Below are 24838 nucleotides of genomic sequence, written 5' to 3'. Positions count from 1 at the left end.
GTATTTTAACCTCAGGACTTGTAACCAATGCAAGCTGCAGGAGGTACCCTCCCAGAGGATGTCCAGAGGCTCTTTGAAGGTAACTAATGAAGTTGTTTGAATTATTAGGCCCATCCCCCTACAGTTTAGATGCTTTCAGGAAAAAGAAAAGATGGTAGCCACAGCAGGTTCTTCTACTTCAAGAATCCTGAACGTGGGCTTCTCTTTCATCACCTTTCCTTTCCCTTTCCTCCCTAACAGTGCTCCCAATTACGTATATTTGTCCCCTATTATTATAGGGCTTTATTACATTTGAAGCAGTCTTGATTTTCAGCATTTTTCAGTGTTCTTTCGGGTGTTGTGAAATGGTAGAGTTCATGGGTGAAGGCCAACACCTTGCTAGCTGCAGGAATTCTACCGAAGTGGTGTAGTTTTATGCAGGAATTAAAGACGCAGTCTACTCATATTTGAGGGACAGATGTAATTGGATATAGGGCTGGGAGTGATATTAAAGGAGGGCCTAATATAGCTACTCCACACTACCAAAAAGGTTGAAATCCCATTGCCCCCTCAAAATGAATTCTTCCACCCCCACAGCTCAAAGGGATCTGCAGTAAAGCAGGGATCTTTACAAACAAAATTCTCCAGTGATTTAAGATTCATGGTACCTCCCCTTATTCCAGGACTCTGCTACCTTTAAGGTGCTTCCAGACTGCTGCTGTTTTGTGGGTTGGATTCAGTAGTATCCTAGTAAATCCAGGTTACTCAGTTAAAGTGGATATTGTGTTCTTGCACAGCAAACACATTTCTTCCCTGAGGAAATGTAACAGAAAAATACACTGGAAAGTGTATGATGATAATAACCTTCCTGCAAACAAATTGGAATGAATGCTGATGTCATATAACCTCCTCCCACAAACAAATCATGATGAATGCTTGATAAACAGGTTGCCTGGAAGCTACCTTAATTTATATATTTATTTATAATATAATATGTAATCTCAGCACAGGTTCCTTTCGAAGCTGTTAAAGGAAGTGTGAACATCTGCTAAAATTAGAACGCTTTAGTGATTCATTTTTTATAAATATTTATTAAATTTTTTGAATATAAATGCACAAATAATAAACAATCTTACTTCTGTCACAAACATAGTTTCATCACTTCTTTGGACTCCCTCGCATCTCCCGCTCCCATTTACATCGTTAAAAGATTTTTCCAAACAAATTATCAACTTGTTTACAATCTCGTGTCCACTCATTCAAATATAATCTAGCAATTCTTCCAATTTTCTTTAATCTCACTTATCATCAAATTTAAATCTAATTTAGTGGTGGCCAATTTTTTATAATCTAGCATCCTTCTTAACATTCAACCAAATTACAATGTTTTTGTAGATACATCTTAAATTTCTTCCAGTCTTCCTCCATCTTCTCTTCTCCCAGGTCTCGGATTCTGCCAGTCATCTCGGCCAGTTGCATATAGTCCATCAGCTGCATCTGCCACTCTTCCAGTGTGGGTAGATCTTGAGTTTTCCAGTTTTTTGCGATGAGTATCCTTGCTGCCGTTGTTGCATACATAAAGAATGTTCGGTCCTTCTTTAGCACCTTCTGGCCGACAATACCCAGAAGGAAGGCCTCTGGTTTCTTAGTGAAGGTATACTTAAATACCTTTTTCAGCTCATTATATATCATTTCCCAGAAGGCCTTCACCTTAGGGCATGTCCACCAGAGGTGAAAGAATGTTCCTTCATTTTCTTTACATTTCCAACATTTATTATCAGACGAATGGTATATTTTGGCAAGTTTAACTGGGGTCATGTACCATCTATATATCATTTTCATTACATTTTCCTTCAGAGCATTACATGCGGTAAAGTTCAGCCCAGTGGTCCACAACCTTTCCCAATCCTCAAACATAATGTTATGCCCAATGTCCTGCGCCCACTTTATTGCTTTAGTGATTCATTTTTAAGCAAATCATAATTTGCCAATTTAAGAGTGCATATTGCAAAATCACTTTGTATAACCTCTTGCGATGTCAAAGGAAGCATGAGGATCTACAAAAGCTACATTTTGTTTTTAGCAGGCAACACAAGTTTTGAATATTTCTCTCATTTACTTCTATAGTATTGTATTACAACAAAAATAACCCCAATAAGTAAGTTCTACCTCTTACTATGTGCCTTTGCTGACTAAACAGCATTAGAGTCTAGTGATTAAAGCTTGCATTCTAAAGGCATCCTTATGTTATTTTATTGTGCATTCATGATGGAGTCCCTAAGACAGTTGGATGGCGTCTTGTACACCTCCTTCCGGCAACTCCTGCAGCCAAGCTGATGCCAAATGTCTTGCTCTGCTTTCCTTTGGACCACATCAGTGAGGCTGAGAGGGAGGTCTAATCGTCTGAGCACCCCTTGGCTTCCATATACACTACCCAGGCTTGTGCCCTGGAGAGGTCACTTCAGTGCTGCTAACTCGGGGAAAACAACGCTGGAGGCAGCAGTTACAAGTCACTGGTTTTTGCAGCCACAGCAGGTGCTGTGATTCTCCAGCAATTTGACTTTACCTTGGAGACAACCTCCATTGTCTCTCAAGACAGACAGATGCCGCCAACAACAACAACAATAACAAGATTTGGGTTCCTTATGGCATCACGATGGTTATATGCAATTCTGCTTTTACTGCTCTTTGCAAAAATTTTGGGGCAAACATGCTGTCTTGTTTCCTGTCTATGCATGTCCCATATCTTCCTGCTGATATCCTGCAACATTTTTTTTTAACCACAAATATTTAAAGTTTCCCTCCTGTTTTTGTTGTGTTATAGTTCACGAGTGCTTCTCTCAGCAGCAGTAATGCAGTAACATTGAGGAAGCATCGTAAAACAATTAATAAAGCAGAATGATGTGTGGACGACCCAGTATAAATCCACCATTATAAATGCACTATTATTGTATCAATGAATGGCATGTTGTAGAATACACCTGTAAAAAACAAAAAATGAAACAGCACCAGACTGGAGGATTTCTATGTTAAAGCCACTCAGGCAGTTGCAGTTTACCGTTCACCAGTAAAGTTGCTATAAAATTCATACAAAAACCTAAATGTGTACTACCACGACTTGGAAACTACAGACACTATTTAGAAGCTATAGGGTGTCAAGTGTTGCATATATAAATTGTTCACATAAATTTCAGGGAGAGAGCAACCATTGCAATTGACTCAACCGGTATTAGAAGTTAAATGTCTGGACAAACAGGAACATTTTACTCCTTAAACTTAAGAAGGTAGGTACATAGCTATCAACTTTTCCCTTTTCTTGCGAGGAATCCTATTTGGAATAAGGGAATTTCCCTTAAAAAAAGGAAAACGTTGACAGCTATGGGTAGGTAGGCCAGTGGCAGACCTTCTTGGACACAGTGTGTTGCAGATGGAGCACCACCATTGTCATTGCAGGAAAGGCACACAGGAAGCTGTCTTATACCAAATGAGATAACTGGTCAACCTATCTTGGTATTGTCTACACTGTGGCAGCAGCTCTCCAGGGTTTCAGACAAGGGGTCCATCCCAGTCCCACCTAGAAATGCTGAGGACTGAACCTCCGGCCTTTTGCGTGTCAGAATGTACTTTAACCCTCTGTGCTCACTGTGTTGTGAGTTTACTATTAAATCGCATGAGGAAAAACAAAGCATTGTACAGGTGGTGGTTTTGGCATGTGTCTGTGTAAATATTTCCCTGGAGAAAAAAATCAGCGCACCCCTGACAATAAGAAGTGAGCTATGATATCTCTGTGTACATGAAATAGGCTGGCTTTTTGCCATATATGTATGCCTGTGTGTGCCTTGCATGCACAAACACATGGTTACACTAAGAGGCATTTTAGAATTGTTTTTCAAAATAGTAAGTTCAGCACTTCTGCTGCTTGGTCATACTGAACTAAGTATGTGTGGGAACCTCATGTCAAGGTGGCTTGCATGCAAGGTTCGGGGCATGGGAAGCAGTGGACAAAAGTCACTATCTTGCCAGGGGCAGAGGAAGGGGGTTGCAGTAGGGGTGGGCCGCCCCGGGTGTCACCACTGAGGGGGGGGGGGGTGACAAAATGCAGGGCAGCACTCACTGCGTTCGAGCCATGCATCTCTCCTTGGAGTGGCACAGTGGCTTGGGGGCACGCAGGCTCCACGCTGCCCCAAACGTTCCGCCCACTGCCTCCCCGCAGCTGTAGGGCGGCTGAGCGGGAGAAGGCAGGCAGACTCCTTGGAGGCCCTGCAGAGCCTCCTACCCCATCTGGCTCTGCCCTGCAGGTGGCTGTCCCTGCCCCTGGACACATGCCGCCCCAGGTGCCCGATTGGCTTGCTTCGCCGCTGTATCCTGCTGCCCTTAGTCTAAATCTATGGTCTCACAAAGGGGGAAAAGGAAGTTGGTGGCCTCAGTGCTTGACAGGAAAAGACTGGTAAGCCCACTCTCCCCAACTATTTCTTCAGCAAAGCCTTTACTACTCCCAGGCAATAATTTTGAGTCTTGGGTTACTTAATAGAGCTCTACTTTGGAATCTGTTTTTAGAATTCAGCTGTACAACATGTGTAGTCAGAAAAGTAGCTCTGAGCATTGTGTTCCACTCTCTCCATTCATCTCATTTCCACAGCTATTTAAAATTGCCATCTTATTCTTTTCCTGGCTCTACTCCCATCTTGTGTCTTTAACTACAGTTGGATAAATAGTCATTAGCAGATGTAATTCTTCCTACCACTTACTCCCTGTGCCTGGAAAAGTTTCATCTGTTAAATATCTATATCCCTTGGCTTGCTTCTTCCCGGCAATGCAAACAAAAACTTTCTATAGGCATGTCCTGGTGTTCCAAACACTTGATAGGAAATTAGTTTTGAGAGTTGTTGCTTGCAATTTGCTTTTTGTGGCCAGGCACCTGCGTTTTAATTTCTATTGTGAGGAGAAAGGACTCTGCGCATGCTCAAAGGAACTCATATCATTCCACAAGTTCTGGGGCTAAGGCACTAAAAACAGCTTTAAAAAGCTAAGCCTTTAAAAGCTAAGCCAAAGTAAAGACTCAATAATTTTGGCTCAGAGTAATGAAACCTTGTTATTTGAATCGGTTGTCTTCCCCTGCTGAATATGTGGGTTTCCTCTCCTGTTTTAGATTCGAGGCTGTGATGCAGTCGGCTCGCTTCACTTTTTTAAAAAAATGCTTGGTGCTTTATTGTTCTGAGCTGACATTTCTCGTAAACAACTCATTTTCGGCACCTGCCACCTTTCCTTTAGCTTAGATTATTTTCTTGTTAGCTGACTGTTTTTAATTGAAGTCTTTGGATCCCCTTCTAAAGCAGGAGCCTTCCTTTCCTGACAAGCAGAGCAGGCTATGAATGGAGATTAATTGCGTGTCACGCTCTCCTATATCAAACTTGCTGCGTCTTTTAACAATCTGCAGAGTCTCTAGGCCTTCCGATAGGGAAGGTACGTTCCATCTATGCAAGCTAGAAAGACAGGCTCTTGAGTCAACTGCCACGTCGGCCTAATGTGTCGTCAGAAGCGATCATATCATTTAGAAAACACAGATCAGAAATAAGGGAGCTAGATTGAATTGATCTTCTGCATGTGTGGATTCACATTTTTTATTTTTTATTTTGTACTGAGAGTTAGTTTGTAACATGATCAGAGTATTAAAGTGGATTAATTTATAAAATGAGAGTTGCTGGGCCTCGAAGCTGCATGGAAGCCTCCCACTTCAACCCAGTAGGTGTATGGGGATGAATTTTGTATACTCAGTGGTGAGGAAAATCTCTGGACTCTTGAAAGGCACTCTTTGTGCTGTTACTTCCAGTAGTCCATGGCAGAGCCCTGGTATGAGAAAAAAGGTTCAAGGCATTAGCTCTTGTGATAACTGCTCATGCCGAAACGATTGAGGCCTATCCCATACCCAGTTCCCTTGGTCAACATAATATGTATGATATGTGCAACTGGGCTTGAGTCTATGAATGCTATAATGAATTTGTTAGTCTTTAATGTTCCACAATGCTCTTTATATTCAGATAGTGGCACTTATTTCTTTCTTTATGAAATGTGTATACCACTCTTTATCTGTAGATCTCAAGGAGGTTCACAGAATAAAAATACAAGATGAAAACACAAAATACATAATAAAAACAAGAACCATAACAAAACAAAACAAAACTCCCCCTCCCCTGAACAACCCCTCTTTGCAAATTAAGCACTCTATCTCAAATTAAACACTGGGTTTAGGCAAGGTGGTAACTACCCGACTGTTTCGGCATTAATATTGGTTTTTCTCTAGCCTTATATATTTTTGTTTCTTTTCCTGTTTGCAAAATATCTGCAGCCAAACTTGCTAGCTTGTCTGTGTTCTTTCTTGAAATTTTATAACATCACAGATGAGCAGTAAAACTAACGCAACTTAATGTCAAACAGTTTAAATTTGATCAGTTTACATGCTTCTTTTCCTGATCCACTCTGAAACTTTATGGCCTGGTTTTTCTATTTCATTTCCTGGTGCTTTGGACATTGCAGATGGCTCTGGAAATGGGACTGGGACTGGGAGGGAAAGGCTGTAGCTTGTGGAAATTTGCAGAAGTGACTGGTGTTTTTATTACAATGCACCCTGTCACTGGTCTGTAGAAGCTTTGACGTTAGGGCTGCTTTTAGGGATGGGACAGTGTGCATTTTAATATGACGCTACACGTTTCACACCTTCCAGAACATTATGCAAATTGAAAAACAGTTGTCCTTCAATGTTATAGCATTTCTTTGAATTTTACAACACAGTTCATAGAATCATAGAACGGTACAGTTGGAAGGGACCCTGAGGGTCACCTTTTAAGGTTATGAAATTATTGTTGCTTTGCTGAACTGGTAGTTTGTCTGATGTTTCTGTTAATAGCTTAATTTTTCCTTCTCCCAATTTTGTAACTACTCCCCACATCTCTCTAAACAGATGTTGAGGATTACCTGGTGGAGGGGCTGCAGGATGAGAACCTGAATGCTACAGAGAAGAGGCAGAGGGATGCAATCTTGATTGATATAAAGCAACTTAAAGAGAGGTTTGTATATCTAACAGTTCTGATGGGGACAATTTCTGTAGCAGTTTTCTGACTTTTCTTTTAAGCAAATCTATCAAACTCAGTTTTCTGTGTCTGACAGTGGCCAAATACAGAATGCTTCAGCTGAAAGTGCAGAAGAGGGTGGAGCCTGTTCTACTGAATTCAACGGACTTACTTCTGAGCAGAGATGGTTAGGATTGCACTGTTAGGAATCTTCTTCATGGAGAAATAAACACATTGTTTTTGTTATGTTCCCGTTGAGCTCAAGCTGTGGATCACTTTGCCAAGCTCAGCCCACAAGCTTTAAGAAGCCATTTAAATAGCAAGATAAAATGCCTTGTTCTTATTTTTTAAATAAGCTTTTTATGACAGAAAATAATATAAAATGAATATGTGTGGTATAGGCATTTTATAGTATTTACCCTACATTTAAATTTTAAATAAATAAAGGTCACACTAGGGCCTTTTCTCTCTTACTGCCCCTTTTGCCTCCCATCTTTTTGTTCCTTCTCTTCTTACCCTGTACATTCCCACTCAGCTGTCAATTCTATCTCTTCCCCCCCCTTCCCTCCAATGTTGCATACTACAGCCTCACTCCCACCTTGCTTTATAACCACTTCATACATGCACTGCTTATATGAGGGGGTCCTTCTACTACTTGTCCAACCAAAATACTTCTCCATGGTAAGAATGGGATACAGCTCCAAAGCCCACATGTGGAGCAACACTGGCATATGGGACAGAGTCTTACATGGAAGCCAGAATGTTCTGGAATAAGTGGCATTTCCTCTGAAGGGCAGGGTCACTTGGGGAATCTTAAGACGTTTTGCTGTTACTTTAATTGGCACCTCCATCGCCTCCACAAGCTATTAGATGCCATTGCAGGCAGATTTTGAAGGATATGTGGTGGGGGATTAGAAGAATGGAGCACCTGGTGGGAATTGCAGGGCATTGCAAGGGTAAGGAGGGTCCGCATTTTTTTTTTAAAGGTTCAAGTTAGGGGCATCTTAGAAAGTCAAGGACAGCCAAGAATTGTCATGCACCATGTATACTCTGCATTACAACACCAAATCGAAATTATGCACCAATAAAAGACAAAATTGTCCAGTCTGAATAAACTAAATTAAACAAGTTTGCTTATGTTTTGCATAATTTTTTCTTCTTATATTGGGCTGTATTTGTTATATTTCATACAAGGTAGAACTATAGACTTTTTCATTTTAGAAATGTTGCTTCTAATCAACTGCTTTATGCAATCTCTCTGTCCTTGTTTGACGAGTTTCTTGCTGTGTGCAATGTGCCCCATTATCAACTTTATACATTGTGATTAGATCCAGCTTTATATTTGAAATATGTCCCAAATCTTAGTGATTTTAATGTATTGTCTCTTACTAACAAAGAATTATGGTGATTGGTGTTGTTTGTTTGAGTTTGTTTTTGTTATGAGGAAGGACAAAGGCTATTCAGGGTGCTGAGCTTTCTTTCGCTGACTGTTAAAAGAAGTCCTGTTTTGTGCCCAAGCCGACCTTTCTGAGATTTCACCAGGCCTACGTTCTCTGGGGCATATTTTCACAGCTGTAAAGATTGGAAACTTACGATTTCAAGATTTTCTTAGAAAAATATATGCTGGGAAATATTTGGCTCAGTTCTAGATATGATAGAATCTGGCAGTGAGTGTGCAAAAGGAAACAAGAACACGTTTTAAAGAAGCCAAAGAGTTATAGGAAAACTGGGCACAAAAGGACACATGGGAAAGAATTTGGTGAGCAGGTGTTCAAATGTTAATGCCAAAGGGAAATGAGGAAACTGGAATGCACTGTACTGAAAGGACATGAAGGAAATAAGAGAAACCTGGTAGAGCAGTGGTTGGGTGTAAACTCTATGGACAGAACAGGGAGGTGGGCACTGGAGGTAGTGTGGCTCTGTATGTCAAGGGAAGACATAGAGTCTAATATACTAAGAATTAAACTTATGTGGGTATAAATACCAGAATTGCACTATTACCCCACAGACACTAAAACTCTGACAATGATAATGAGATGGAGGAACCTTCTCTAGATCCAACCCATTTATTTCCGTATTACAGACTGGGAACTCAGGCTGAGAGTCCAACTTCCTCAGGGTCACCCAGTTTCCGTTTGATACCTACCTTGCCATGGTGTGTCACTTTTAAGACAGGGAAAGGAATTGCTGGATAATGAATTTCTTCACTTCTGCAGGCCACTTTGACAGGTGGGTGACCCAAGCCACCTGTCAAGCACTCAATTGCACTCCCAGTTATTCCTTTGTATCCATGGCTTGAGTTGAAGCTGGGCTGTGAAGGACAAAAAAACCAAACTTCTTTTGCAGGTGCAGTTTGAAACCCGCCCCCCTCTGTTTTGCTTTCCTGGCTTAAAGGCAAGCCAGGGGAGTGATGGACATTTCAGAAGTGCAGGTTGAGCTTGCTTCTGATTCTTCTTCTAGCTGCAGCTTGAAGTTTCCTGTGCCCGATATTATATATGTCAGGCCAAGGAAAAGGAATAGTTTGCCCCAAACAGCCTGGTGGGCCTGATTAGGATATACCTCATGCTTGTGCCCAGGGCTACTAACAGGGCAGCCTGATTTCTGCTGTTCCTGCAGCTTCTCTTCATTGGATTTATAGAGGGGTTTGATGTAAAACCCGTATAGATTGTATTGTGGAATTATTGTGCAGAGAATGCAAACTGGGTTTCTCAAATTCACATTGTCCCATTATAAAGAGACCTTAAACTGCATACTCCTGCTCTGACTTTTTGGTCATGCAATCACTGGTGCATTTACGCCATTGTAGACTGGTCTAAACTAGTCTAGTCTGATTTTAAAGCCGCACCTTTCAGTTCACTCAAGTGGGCAGAGTGTTTTTATCCTTCGTAAGGTCACAGCCGGGTATCCCCTGCAGAAGAACATTGTGCGATGCCCCGCTGTATCCAAATCAATCTTTCCTGCTGGCTAATTAAGCACCAGTTTTCTTACTTAGCAACTTGGGACTGTGTAATTAACAGCCCGGGTTGCCGTGAATAATTGAAAGTTAGGCACTATCTTCAGGAGATGGAGGGAACCTTCTGGATACTGGATACTGAAATAGAGTGAAGTTTGATCAGAATGTAGAACTGGATTCTCTGTAGTTCTGAATCTGAATGTAGGGGGGGAAGAAGTGCATGAAGGGTAGCTCTGTCAGGGATTTCTCCTTGTTTCACGCCCTGTGCCCTTCCTGTGTCCTTTGTCACTTTATCTCCCTTGAGCTTTCAGAAGACGTGTGGTTCTCCCTGTTCCTTCTCCGTTCTGTCTCCCTGGGCTCCTAAGTGCACTAGGGTGGCACAGGGGAGGAGTCCTTGTCTTCACATTGTGCCCCTTGAAATTACTTTCAGGAAATGTTGCTAGACCTTGGCAGGTGCAAATAATTATCCAGGGCTCTTGAAACGCACTCCTGAAAATTTATCTTATTTATTCCCCACTTTGGTTTATGACACTTTATAATACTGCCCTGAGGGGGTTAATGCCCTGCCGTGCTCCTTCTGACATAACTACTTTCCTTTAAACCATGGATGAGGAACTGTTTTACTGTTTAGAGGGTAATCTGCATGCTGGCATGGGGTGGTGCCAGAGCCAAATGTATGGAGGCACCCCCTTCTCCTTTCTTCTTTTTCTGCCACCCTCCCTATTTGCTTCTCCTTGCTGGGGCTCCTAGATGTCTTGAAACAATGTTTTCTGACCAGAAGCATTTCTGAGCCCTGGTTTCAGTTAAGATCTACATACAGTCCTCCTTCTTTCTTTTTAAAAGCTTAATTGGAGCTAGAGGTTACCTTCCCCACCTTAAAAAAAAAAAAAAGTAGGGATGGGGAATCCCAAGCAGCTTCTGTTTACATTAACTAAGTATATGGTAATTTTAATTTCTAAACTGTGTTTGAATAATCAGAGATGGGAGCAAATAGGAAAGAGAAATTTCAGAGTAATCTTTAGCTCATTAGCTTAACTACAGCAATAGTAATTCCCTAGCAATAAGAAGCTCATTAAGTCAGATGGCTTGTGATATCAAGATAAAAGTGGTATTTAAGAATGTGACCTCTTGGTCAGGCAGGTAGCTGAGCTCTCTGGTTTTAATACCCCATTTTGCTTAGCCCAGTTGGATTTTACTTTTAATTCGCTGGAGCACTGGTTTTCATATTCTAGTATGTCTGAGAGCTGACATTTCCTCCACTTGGCAATTGGATTGGATGAATTCTGTTGAACATGATTCTTGGGTCTTGGCTCTGTTGGCTTATCCTTCCCTGGGGGGCAAAATAGGTTTGATGGGGAAGCCATTTCTCTCTTCATGTCGCTGCTTCATTTATATTTGAAATAGGCTCCGTTTGTGGAAAGCTCTTCCCTTGAAAATGCCAACATGTTTGGTTTGTATCCAGTGTTAGTCATGTTCCGAGTAGACCCATTGAAATTAATGGACAAGATTGCCTTAGGTTAATTGATTTCAGTGGGCTTGCTCTGAGCAGAATTTAACTGGATACAACCCTTTTTCATTTCAGTATCAAGTGAGGTATTTTTCAGTGTATCTGTGCAGTAATTACCTATAGTAGGTAGCCTCTTCGATTATTATTTTTTTGCTGTTCTTAGTGTTTATTTGGTTTTTATGATTTATGACTTCATTTATGTAATTTTATGGAATCTGCATCTTGTACCTTGGCCTGGGATCCACTGAGATGAATGAGGTGAAGGGTGGGCTAAAATATTCCTAATAAATAAAGAACTAAATTCAATAATACTGTGTGCGCAGGTGAGGGAAGCTCCCCCTCCCCCTCCCCTGTTGTTCTTAGATGTATTTTGTCGCTTGAACTACCGTTCATCTCGCACTGGATTACTTTTTATACCTGAGCTAGGCTCTGAGAAAAGTGCCTGCAGTGATGGAGCATTGAGAGGTGAGGCGAGGGGTGAAGTTCAGCTCTCTTCACCTGCACACATCTTCTTCTTTTTTACAGCTTGAACTTAAAACACAAACAGGGCAACTATGGCTGCCATAAAGTTTGGACTTGAGCTGTGAAGGAGCACAAAACACATACGCCCAAACACATTGAAGCTAAAATCCGGGATGGCATCTTTCTGGACACAATTTTCCCGTTTCTTATCATGATAACACTGTGGCCATTTTGGTTGCCATGATCTTGCGCAATTTTGTGGCACTGTTCCCCCTACAAAAGTGTTTTTTCAGACATAGTGTCCAAAAATGCACGTTTGGGGGCAATGTGCAAGACTATGACTCCGAAAAAGTGCTTTTTCAGCGGATATTGTACCACGAAATCAGGACAACCAGAATGGCCACCATTCTCTTGTGATAAAAAATGGGATGTCCTGGTTTTTCTGGGATACTTGCAGTGTTTGAAAGTAGATTTTGTAGGACCAATATAAAGCCTCATGAAATTGGAGTTTGAAATTTTGTGGGGAGTCTACATGAGGAAAGTAGGCTTCTGGCAGCAGATGGCCACCATCTCAACTTGTGGAGGATGACTGGGATATTGACAGAGGGGGCAGAACTAGTGTGGTCACTTCTGCGTCCTCTCCATACAGAGTTGAATTGTAGAAAAAGAAGTCTGAAGAAGACTTCTTATTACACGTGCTCATATCTAATTTGTACCAAAGAACTTTGATGCCTTGTAATCCAGGATACCAATAATGTGAAGATGGAGGTCTCGCTATCTGAACACAATGCATTCTAAGGAAATTGTCCATTAGGCAAGTGTTAGCATAGTGAGTGGACAATTTCCATTGATTCCTATGGGGAAATTTCTACTGCAGTCCCGGCCTTGAATTCTCGACCCACAAATGAGTGAAAAACCACAGAATTTTGACCCCCAAATGACGGGAAAAGCTGCATTGTTTTATCCTGTACTTTCCATATGTCCCATGATCGTATTATAATGTAGTTGTGTTTTGTGTTAGAAATCAAGCACTGCTAGGAGTTGTTTCTTTTTGCTTTACGATGTATTTCTTATCATTTAAAAAATTGCTGTGACGAAAGCGTTTTTTTTATTCTGAAAGTACAAAGTTTGAGAACCACGGCTGTAAAGTGTGGCCCCCCTGCAGGCTGCTGAGAGAACAATTCTTTTGGGCCCTGAAGAGCTACCACAGGGAGGAGTTTCTTCTTATGAGGTGATTCTGAGGGAAAGTGGAAGATTTGAGATAGGAAAGAGTTCACACAGGAAGAGTGACTAAAAAGCACCCTTCAGAGGAGGCAGTGGAGGAGGGAGCTGCAGCTTTCTGCCCTCACACAGCATTCATCAAACAGCAGCTCTGCAGCCGGGGAGTGAGAGGAAACTGAGGCCTACAGGAGCCATGTAGACTAGAGCTCTGTAGCAGCAGACAGACTTGGGAGACCAGTTGTTACATACTAGTGGATGTAAAACTACGCATTGTAATTTTATATTGTGAAGTGCCCTGAAATCTTTGGGAATAGGGTGGTATACACATTTTAATACAGTGGTACCTCCGGTTAAGAACTTAATTCGTTCTGGAGGTCCGTTCTTAACCTGAAGCTGTTCTTAACCTGAGGTACCACTTTAGCTAATAAGGCCTCCCGCTGCCGCCACGTGCGATTTCTGTTCTAATCCTGAGGTAAAGTTCTTAACCTGAGGTACTATTTCTGGGTTAGCAGAGTCTGTAACCTGAAGCGTCTGTAACCCGAGGTACCACTGTAATAATAATAATAATAATAATAATAATAATGGCAGTAATGGTGGTGGATAACTGGTTCATTATTAGACTCTATTTTTAAAAAATACATATTAAAATGTTTTTAGACCACCTTTGAGAGCAAAAGCCCCACCTCAAGCAGCTTACAAAGCAAAATAAGAGTACATAGTTAAGTAAAACCGCTGATAAACTGTGAAACAACTGTCCTTTTAAAAATGTTAAAATCCAACAACAAGATATGGCTCAGACCATCAGTCCAACAAGCACCTCTCAAGAGAAGCTGAGGAAAACAGATGTGTCTCCAGAGCTTTCTTCAGTTCGTTTCTTAAACGAACCTCAAGGAGCTTTAGAACACCGACACGTGCAGGCAACGTTTAAAGTTATATACAAGTCAGCGGACCTAAAACATGGGGGGAAAGGGCAAAACTAGAGACTAAGTCAGTGTTTGAGTCTGAGGTAAGTTTATCTGTCTTTCATTGTGCAAACATTGGTGGAAGGCTGGCATACTGTTTGAGTGAGATGGAAAAAACGCACCAATTCCAATTTTTTTGTGCATTTGTGTACATCCTCTGATTCTCATAACAAAGTAAATAGTATAATGTTCTGTGATATAGTGGAGTTTTAATGCTTAGCACAGGAATTACTCACTAGTTGGTAACCCTATGGTACATTCTGTGTGGTCTATAAACAACTGTACATCCTCCTTCAAATATTTTTAAGCAGTTGAAACATGTCAATATATATATTTCCTCCTATGCCTTAATCTTTTCTTTTTTGCACAGGTATTGTGGGCCCAGGAGTGTATTTTGTAAGAATTTCCTTTTCTTCTCATAAGCTGTCAATGTTAATACCGATTTTTAGGTCTAAATATGGCAGAGCATTTCCATTAATGTGGATATGGACTCCTGCTGTCTGGTACTTTCTAAGAGGCTGAAAAAGAATTCACTGTTGTTTAGCTTTTGTTTTTGCATTGATGTGGGGAGAATTTAAACATCTATGGTAGTTCATATTCTTCTTGGAGTATACTTTGATACCTTATAGGTCATGATCTGTATAGTTCCCATGATTTAAAAAATATTTCCACTGAGTCCTTTCTATCTTCAATGTTATTTTTCCCTCAGTTTCCCTGCAGATTAGTTATTTAATTTCAAGCAATATCGCTGTGGCTGCTTTCACACCATACATTTAAAGCACATGACTTCTGCAAAGAATCCTGGGAGCTGTAGTTTACCTGCACAGAACTGCAATTTCCAGCACCGTTAACAAACTACAGTTCCCAGAATTCTGTGGGGGGGGGAGGAGTAATGTGCTTTATATGTAATTTAAATTTATGGTATGTACCCAACTAAAAATGCTGAAGGTGGTATAGTCAAAACCAGTCCTTAATTTTCTTCCTCCGACTTTGGACCTGGAATGGATTTACGTTAAAGGGTGTTCTGAGGTTTCTGTTCGCCTGCCTCTTCTTCCCTCTTGCCTGCTTGAAGTCCTGTTCAGCATCAGTTATTTTTCCTTGGGTGGACATTAAAATAGCCAACAAGTTAAACCCAGATTTGTCAAGCTCTAACTTAAATATCCGCTGTGGTGGTTTTAGTGTTCTCAATTGGCTAGAAGTGCAAGGGAGTATAATTATACCCTGACTTTATAGATTTGTCTCACGGCTCGTTTATTCTAAACCGTTTTAGAGGGTGGCAGCCTTTGCTAAACGGTCTACCTGCCAGCTTTCTTTGACCCCCACCTTGAATGGGAGATTATGGTGTCTCCCTCTGTCGCTTAGTTGTTCACAGCAGTGATGCACTGCTTGCTTGATGTAAAGTGGAAGTTTTTTTTGTTTTTTGAAACAAAGTGCACAGCACAGTCTTACCATGACACTATGGTAATTTGCTACTTCACAGGGGCAAACCTTGAATGCTATGGAAGGTAAGATTAGTCAGACAGATCTTATCTGTGGTGGGGCAAAATCCACTGTCATTGAAATGAATGAAATGTAGCTTGCATTCATGGTGTGTTCAGGAGAATTTCCTGAAGAACTGTGACTAATGGTTTAGTGTGGAGGTGCCATTCGGTTTTATACCCCATTCCCCCAAATGTTTTGGGCAGCCCTGTACACCCCACCCCAAATCTCTGTCCTGAACAGCTGATCAGTACTGTGTGAGTTACACACATGCCTATTTCTTTTAAAATAAGTGGCCTTGGGACACTTGGGGGGGTTACAGGGTACAATTTGCCTCTGCCCCTGCAAAGTAATATGTACCTGAATGAATGCAGTTCTTATATTAATGGTTGGGGGCAAAAACCCTGAGACCACCATCTGACTAGCATAACAGGTAGCACCAACCATGTCAAAACATATGAAGAAAGTTAAGCCATGAAAACCAAGTTAGATATCATAATACTTGAATTAAGAACATAATTTTAAATGGGTGTTGACAGCAAAAGCATTTTAAGATGCTTCACAACTTTTGATGTTTCAAATAAAAAAAGCAGTTAATGTGTTTTATAACTTAATTCATATTGTCAGGCTTTGAAGGCTTGACTGTAAACATTTAAAGTCATTATTATTCTACTCTGTAAATGTAAAAGTAGGCACCTGTTGCTCACCTTGCTAGAAGTAAAATCTTAGATCTGTGGTGAGTATTATCCCAGGTTATCCAGTACTTTAGTTTGTTAAGAAACACAAAACCTCCAAATGAGCTCTACTTTGAGCAAACTGTTCAGGTTTTGCAAGGTTTGTTTGATCTAGCTTGCAAAATTTCTGGCTTGTTCTGCAAAGTACTTTGTTTTGATTTAGTAAGCTTTCCTCCCATTGTGAATAGCAGGGGATGGGGGATTTATAATTGAAAGTGTCACAGGGGCAAAGGGTGAAGGCCTCCCACACCATGGTCCATATCTCTTCCAACCTACTTCCTTGCACCCCCCTGCCAAGGCCAAATAACTTCATGTCTAGTTTGTCCCATAGTTCTTGGAAATATGTGTCTGTAATGTTACTTAAGCAATGTTGATGGAAATGAAATACAAGGGAAGAGCAAAATCAGGAAATTAATTTTAAAGTGGGTGGGAAACCTTGGGTAATTGCCATACAGACTTTTATTTTATTTTTTAATGTGTAAGTAATGTGGAGAAAATTGCTTGATTTCTGTTGTAACTTGCTAAGTTGGGCAGTTAGTGTACCCTATGTAGGGGATGTCTTATGACTCTAAAATGTGTCCCAGAACTCTGATTTACTTCGGAAAAACCCTCCACTGTACTGTATTAAAAATGACAGAGGTTAGGGACAGAAACGCCTATCTTTTTGGTCAAACTGAAATTGAAAGTGACATAAAATCATTTTTGGCACCTAGTGCAATAAATGTTATGAAGAAGACATGTTCAGGAGAGATTAGGTGCCCCTCTCAAGGAAAGAGGACATGAATTCACTAAACAAGAAGTATTTGTGACTCGGAATTGCTCATTGTACAGGAGATGAAAGAATCTGCTCTCTGGGAAAAAAGAGAAGCCATCTGAGCAAATGGAAAAATTAGAATTGACCTACTTGGCGAGTCAGCAAGAGGTTTGTTAGAGATTGGAAGGAAGGAATGTCTGCTTTGAAATGATAGAGCTGGTGGTGATGGGATGTTCACTGTTATGTCAGGCCACACCAGGCTCAAGCCTTGCTGTTTTACAAGGTTTATTAAGCAGTTAATATTAAAAAGGAATGGCTGAATCTGTCAGTTTCGGTTTCTTTCAGTTTCTCATTTTTTCCAATCTTACTTTCAGTTCTTCATATTTTCACATGCACATTTTAAAAATCCCCCACTAATACACACATTTGTATGCAGTTTTGCCTATTGCACATGCACACATTTTTTAAACCCTGTTTCCCTCTAATATAATGGAAATTTGTGTATTATTTTCACTAATATATGCACTTGTGTGCACACTTTACCCTAGTATATGCATTTTTGCATACGTTACTGAACGGTGGTATTGAAATTTAGTATATAATAACAACAATAAATAATCTCTCTTCTCTGATTGGTGCATCTTGTACCACCACAGTACACTTTTCAACAATTGGTCAGATGCACCTTTTTACCCAGTTATTTGGTTAAGAGGATATTTTTCCTGTTGCTGCCTTATGTGCACTGCTGTTCTGGGATGCTATTTTTGTCATTGATTGTTTTGTGGTTTTATTTCATGGTTTTATTGTAAATTGTACTTGTTTTAATTGTGGCATTTTTGTTACCCACCCTGGAACAAATTGGTAAAGTGTGGGCTATAATTACAAATAATAATAGTTCTTACAGTCACCAGGAAAATTTTCACTTTGTAAGAACACATGCACAGAGAGATGCCAGAATCTGGAAATAAATTATGTTTGAAAACCTATACAGGAAAAAACATGTTTCTAAGTTTGGCTGAGGAGCTTTTGGTCCCCCCAAGGGTATCTGCAGGAATTTTTCTGGGGTATGAATGGGCCAAAGTAAATTCTTCAAATAACCAGCATCAGAGAACACGGCTACCATTTCTAGCCATTCCAGTGACTGAACAATGGTGAGTCCTAGGTAAGCCTAGCATGAGAAACTTGTATTCCAGGACTACTCCATTGTTTCTCAGTGGATAGATCTGCTCTCCATCTACGGGTGGGCCTAACATCCAAGCAGTGTCTTTTAACACACCAGTAAAATTCTTCAATTCTTTCCCTGACTCCCTTCACCTCTTTCAGATCTTAATTGCATTACTGCTGCAGTCAACTTCACAGCCCTCACTCATTGCAGTTCCCTAAAAACAAAATTTGCATTAAAAACACCAACATACTAGGACAACACAAACCAGTATAACAGCAGAGGATAGCATCAGGATTGTCATACAGAGGTCTAACTCCCATCAGCATAATGGGTATAATAATACTGTACTGGGCTGCTTTGAATGGCTGGCATAAGTTACATAAGCCACACTCACAGTCACAGCTCCAACTCCTGCAATATGGGTTTAATAATGATGATATGCATTGGCATTAACAGAGTAATTTTTAAAATGGTTATGAACTAAAAAAGGTTCAAGACAATGAGTCTTTCATATTAGTCTTCTGTTTCTCTAATTGTCTATCTTCTTTCCTGAAGGCCAGTCATTGCTAGGACTTCATTCATTAGCTAAAATTACTAAAAGTAGGAACAGCCTAGTTTCTTGCAAAACAATTTAGACTAGTGGCTGCACATCTTGCTTTTTATGAAGGCTGGAAATCTGGAGGTTATATATGACTTATTAAGGTGGGGGTAGCCATGAGTCTACCCTATTGTTTTTTTTTAAAAAAGATGGAACTCTGGGGATTTTGACTTCTCTGAAGTGGGTGCTCCTGGGTCCACCCTACATATTAGCCATGGATTTGTTACAATAAAATAGCAGAAAGAGAAAGTAAGATGAGGTTCTCTGTAAATGCATGCAAAATAGTATTTAAAAAGCATTTAATTTTTGAACACTGCTAAAATAACAGGGCAGCCCAAGAAAGAAGAGATATTGCTTAATTGATGAGTTTTGATGTCCCCTGCTGCTTCTGTGGTGTCCCTAGCCATCTATAACCTTTCAAAGACCAGTTCACAGATGGAGAAGAGGAAATTAATACTGATGTCTTTGTCTGTTACTCTTTCAGGTATCATTTGGGATTCCTGCCTGGTGGTAAGTGTAGCTTTAAATTTTTGATCAGAAAAGAGGATTGTACCAATAGTATAGACTAGTGAACCATATGCCAAGACTACAGTAATGGCACATGCTAAAGCTAAACCAAAACTTTATGCAACTTTGATTTTAAAAAGTCAAGATTCAGTTTGTTTTTAATTTCAGAAATGTCCAAATGTTGCTTTTGACTTTGTGGGGGTACTTCAAAATCATAATCATGACATAATAATTGCTGGTATCAAATCGACAAATTCAGTACTTTTAAAATAACTTTTTTTTCCTTCCTAGAGCCTTTCACGCTGAAATATTCTGTAATTGTGAATTTAAGAAATGTTAATTTGAGGAAATTTACATAAGGAATGTTTGCTCCAACCTTCCCCCAAGTTTAATGTTTAAGTTTAATGCATAGCACATCATATTGTGGAGGGTCACTTGAGTAGTGTACAACTACACATTCTTCAAAGGTGACTCCTTCCACCCACTGGCCTTCATGAATCTGGACGCTTTCTTTTTCTTTCATTGAAAGTTGACATTCTCATGGTACCGTTTGTATGTATATTCATATTGCTGTGGACAGGTTGCTTTACATTCCTTAAAGTCCTTAAAACAGAATTATTGTCCATTGTAGAAAAACAGGTTCATTACTGGAAAACATTTTGCTGAATTTCTGTAGGAAAACCAATTGATTAAGGGCTTTTTGTTTTACTTGCTTTTTTTCATTAATCATTTTTAGCATCATTTTTTCAGTGTTCAGCCATGAGAGTAGTAGCTTAAAGAAGAAGAAGAAGCCTGGCGTTCTTGCAACACTTTAGAGGTTGCACATAAGTCCTTTGTATCCATGTACACAAAACTTTCACATTTCCCACCCTTCTGTATTTGAGGAAACCAAATGGATTTAGATTGATGCAGGCCCCGCCTGCATAGTTTCAGATGGTCATGAGTGCTTCAGCATAATTCTTTGCTTGAGGAATCTGTAGAAGGAAAGGATATTGCGGTCACATAGTAACAGGGTCCACCAGCTGTGTGAGGTGATCTGGGTAACTGCTACTGGATTATTCACTAGCATCCAAAGAGAGGGTGCTAACCACATTATGTAGACTAGAGCCTGGACAGAGTGCTTTGATGCTAACATGGGCCAATGATGTTTTCAGTTTTTCATGAGGAGGGCTATTTTTGTGCAACGTAGATGTCTGTAGCCCAAAGAGCAACAGTTTTGCCATGACAAATAGAAATATAGAGATGGTACAAAGATGCATACACCCTTTTACAGAAGTCCACACTTCCACATGGGAAATATATGAGGAGTAATGCTTGAGGTTTGTTTGTTTGTTTGTTTGTTTGTTTGTTTGTTTGTTTAGGAGTCTTGAGTAAGACAAAGGATGAGTGTAAGGGTATTGGGTTGATTTTATTCCTCCCCTAATGATCAGGGCTTCTCTGATCTGACCAAAAGACCAAGAAGGAAGACAGCTGTCTTAAGCTCTGAGATGTAAAAAAGACTGTAGCTAGTGAACCAGTTAGAGCTGGGAATAGGTACTCTTAGCACTGAAGCCACCTGATTTCAAGTGGCAATATGGCTTCTGGAGCCCAAGCAACAAAACTGTTCTTTCAGTGGGACTGCAACTCTGCCTAGAACAGGACACCCCATGAAATTCCAGACATGGAAACTGTCCCTGCCCATAGCGCCTCCATCTTGTCTGGAATTACCGGTAGTTTCAATTTATTGGCCCACATCCAGCCGATCACCACCTTCAGACTGGGTCAGTATCTGTGCTGCCTCTCCTGATTCAGATGGTACAGAGAGATATTGGGTGTGACCAACATATTAATAACACTTTGCTCCAAATCCACTGATGGCAGCTCCCAACAGCTTCAAATAGATGTTAAATAGAATGGGAGACAGGATAAACCCTGTGGAACCCTTCAGGTGAATTCCCATGGAGAGGTCTTCTATTGCTCCTCTCTGAAATCACCCCATACATAGGAACAAAAATACTTTAAGATGTCTGTTTGCAGCCCGCAATCCGTATAGGCATTCCAGGAGGATGCCATGGTCAGTGGCATCAAAAGCCACTTAGAAGTCAAAGCATCAGCACTCCAATATCCCACTTCTGACGAAGATCAAATCAAGACAACTAAGGCAGTTTTTCCTGCCAAAACCCAGTCTTAGTTGGATTGGAATGGGTCTAGACAATCTCCTTCCTCCAAGTATGCCTGAAGTTGCATCATCACTGCCTTCTTGATTTCCTTGCAAAAAAGGGGATATTGGCGATTGGGCAAAGGTTGTCTAACACTTTCTGGTCCAGGCTGGTCCTCTTAAGAAAGTGGTATACCACTGCTGATACCAGTGGTCACCAGCATTTATTGTAGCAGCATTAATCCTCCTGCAGTGAGGCATTTATCACTCCCTGGACCCACCCACTCAATCCCCTTTGGAAGCTTTTATTAGCAGATAAGGGCAAGGGTCGAGAAGGCATGTGGTAGACTGAATTCCTTCCAATAGCTTTCTCACATGTTCAGGTCATACTAATTGAAACTGATCCAGTAAAAAATGAGCAGATGCTGTGCTGGACACTTACATAGGACTAGTGCTAATTTTGGACGGATCCAAGTGATTTTATCCTCAAAGTGCTTCACTAATCTGCCACAGCAGGCCTCTGATGGTACCATCATCATCTCCATCTGGGTAGAAACCCTTTGCCAAATGGAAAAGCTCTGCTGGATAGGTACTAGAGGATGTACTGGTGGCAGAGAAATAGGTCCTCTTCACCACCATCATGGCCACATGGTAGGCCCAACAATGTGCTTGTACCTGTGTTCGGTGAGATATGTCTCAGGATGGTACACCACTTGTGATTCAGCCATCATCCTTCTTGTTTTATCACCTGTAGCTCCCTGGAATAATAAGGAAATTTCAAGGCTCCACAACTTTGAAGAGGGCACCTGGGAATATTTGTATGGAGGTCCCTTCCCTTTCTGTCTCTCTCCGTTCCATAGTGAGACCAGGGTCTCAACAGGAGCTCTGATCATGTCAGAGCCTTGAAGAATTTCTTTGATTTTATAAAGTCTCTAAACACCTTAATGGGTTCTGCACCCCTGATGCCACAAATCCAAATCTTGCCAAAAAATGATCCATCTATGACAGTGGGTTCACCACAAACCCTAATACCAACAGATCCCTGCCTAACTCTCTTGCAAAGACCAGATTCAGGGTATGTACTGTGACATGGGTTGGGTCATGATGGATGTGGTGGTGGTCCCCCTGACCACGCAGAATGGATTTTTGTACACATTTGCACATGTTGATAGTAATTATCTGAACAGCAGTGCTTTAAAAACCCCCACTAAGGTAGAGAAGGGGTGTATAGAGAAGATAGAACAGTCAGCAAAATAATCCATATTAGCTTAATTCCTTTCATTGTCTTAAGAAATAAAATTCCAGCATGATAGCCACTCACCCCCCTGCATTTACTGTCATGGAGTGGAGGGGGGCAGAGCTCTACTTCCAACACATGCTCGTTGCTGGCAACACAGAAATGTCAGAAATGCAGTGGTGCCTAGAATTCCCACTAGGATGGTGTTATCACATTTTAATATGAGTCTCGGTGCTTCTAATTGCTTTCAAATCATTGTTTTCCTGCATTTCCTTGATGAACCGGGCATCTGGCGTCATTGGAGAGACGGTAAAGCAGACAGCTGTGTTCGGAATTAAAAAAAAACCCTGATTGGAAGACATAAAAGGCATAAAAATTAGATTTTTCTTCCTCCAAGAAATGTTTACATCTATATTTTTTTAAAAAATAAACTTTCACTATTTGTGTTCATTTGTTAAGCAGTCATAGGTCTGTATTAGGGCTCTTCAGATCAGCTCGTTTTTGTGTGTAATGCATTTGGATTGTATTTGACATATCTATTTTAATATGCTGAATTTATTGTTGAGCTGCCTGCTTTGACAGGTCTGATCTAATAGGGAATGCAAACCACAGCCGTTAGAATGGCTTCTAAGCTTGCTTTCTATTTTCAAGGCTAAGGTGTGTGTTTATGTATGTAATAGGATGGTTTTCGATAATGTTAAGTGTGCTTAGGCCCTATTGAAATATATATGAAAAGTTAGTCACAACTAACTTGATTCCATCAGCTTCAATGAGACCTAAGGTTGGACAACTTAGCCTGGATCCAAATGGAGAAAGAAAGAATTCTGTGTATAGATAGAGATAGCTGTGTGTAATGTATATTCCAAGAATATTGTGCCCCATAGGCTTCTGCTTTCCACATTTCCTTTCTTGTTGATAGTCTCCATCTCAACAGTACTTCCTTCGAGCTTTAACTTGTGCTTCTGGAAATCTGTGGTTAGCAGTTGTTCAGAATCATTTTCCCTACAGTGGTGCCCCGCAAGACGAATGCCTCGCAAGACGAAAAACTCGCTAGACGAAAGAGTTTTCCGTTTTTTGAAGTGCTTCGCAAGACGAATTTCCCTATGGGCTTGCTTCGCAAGACGAAACGTCTTGCGAGTTCTTGCGAGTTTGTTTCCTTTTTCTTTAAGCCACTAAGCCGTTAATAGCCGCTAAGCCGCTAATAGCTGCTAAGCCGCTAATAGCCGTGCTTCGCTAGACGAAAAAACCGCAAGATGAAGAGACTCGCGGAACGGATTAATTTCGTCTTGCGAGGCACCACTGTACTAGCTTTCCAAGAAGAAGAAGAAGAAGAAGAAGAAGAAGAAGAAGAAGAAGAAGAAGGGTCTGCAAGACATGTGTTCCACCAGGCCTTTGGCCAAGGCACAGTCTGACCCTGTCCTTTGGTAATCCTCATAGAACTCTAGCCCAATGGTTGCCATTAATTTGATTCTGAATTGATTTTAGAATGTATTTCAATTAATTGATTGTGATTTTATGTAAACTGTGTTACTTTTACTGTTGTTAGCCGCTCTGAGCCCTGCTTCGGCTGGGGAGAGCGGGATATAAATAAAAATTTATTATTATTATCAAGAAGAAAAAAGAAGAAGGGGGGGTCAATTAAGAAATAGGGCATACAGTATAAAATAACACTTCTGGCTGTTCTTATATAGCATACTTCATGTATTCAGAGTGCTTCACATATGTTATCTCAATGGTCATTGTCATGATTATATACATATTAAAATAGAGAGCTGAGGCTGGGAGAAAGATAGCTTTCTTTTAGGCTACAATCCTATAGTACAGTACAAACTTTCTGAGGAGTAAGTGCTGTTGAACTCAATGAGGCTTTCTTCTGAGGAGATATGTATAGGATTGCACTGTAAAGATGCCTAGGTAAGATGTGTTTGTGGCATAAGTGAGGCTTGTAGTAGGGACTTCTCAGTTCACACTCCTGGTCACTCTGTTACAATGGTGCAGGGAGGAAGAATAAGGGTGTTTGACATTCCTAGTAGGGATGTTGGTTGTCATCTGACAGGAGTCCATAATGTCTGATCC

At 40.6% G+C, this 24838-nt stretch overlaps 1 protein-coding gene across 5 annotated transcripts in view; it reads left to right on the top strand.

Annotated features, from left to right (window-relative positions):
• The window catches only part of SKAP1 (src kinase associated phosphoprotein 1), a 314733-nt gene that overhangs the window by 18386 nt on the left and 271509 nt on the right, over positions 1-24838 (top strand). For 2 of the 5 annotated variants that reach the window (XM_081838162.1, XM_081838161.1), the window contains exons 4-6: positions 16-79; positions 6938-7043; positions 19366-19391. In XM_081838162.1, the coding sequence (XP_081694288.1) occupies positions 28-79; positions 6938-7043; positions 19366-19391 (184 nt within the window). In that variant the 5' untranslated portion in view covers positions 16-27. Of the gene's footprint in view, positions 1-15; positions 80-6937; positions 7044-13103; positions 13200-13242; positions 13447-19365; positions 19392-24838 lie in introns of those variants that run through there. The other 3 variants (XM_081838163.1, XM_081838165.1, XM_081838166.1) reach the window with 3 other exon arrangements.

Source organism: Podarcis erhardii (genome assembly GCF_964252035.2).
Source record: "Podarcis erhardii genome assembly, chromosome: 13".
Lineage (NCBI taxonomy): Eukaryota > Metazoa > Chordata > Lepidosauria > Squamata > Lacertidae > Podarcis > Podarcis erhardii.
This window is presented reverse-complemented; position numbering and strand designations above follow the sequence as displayed.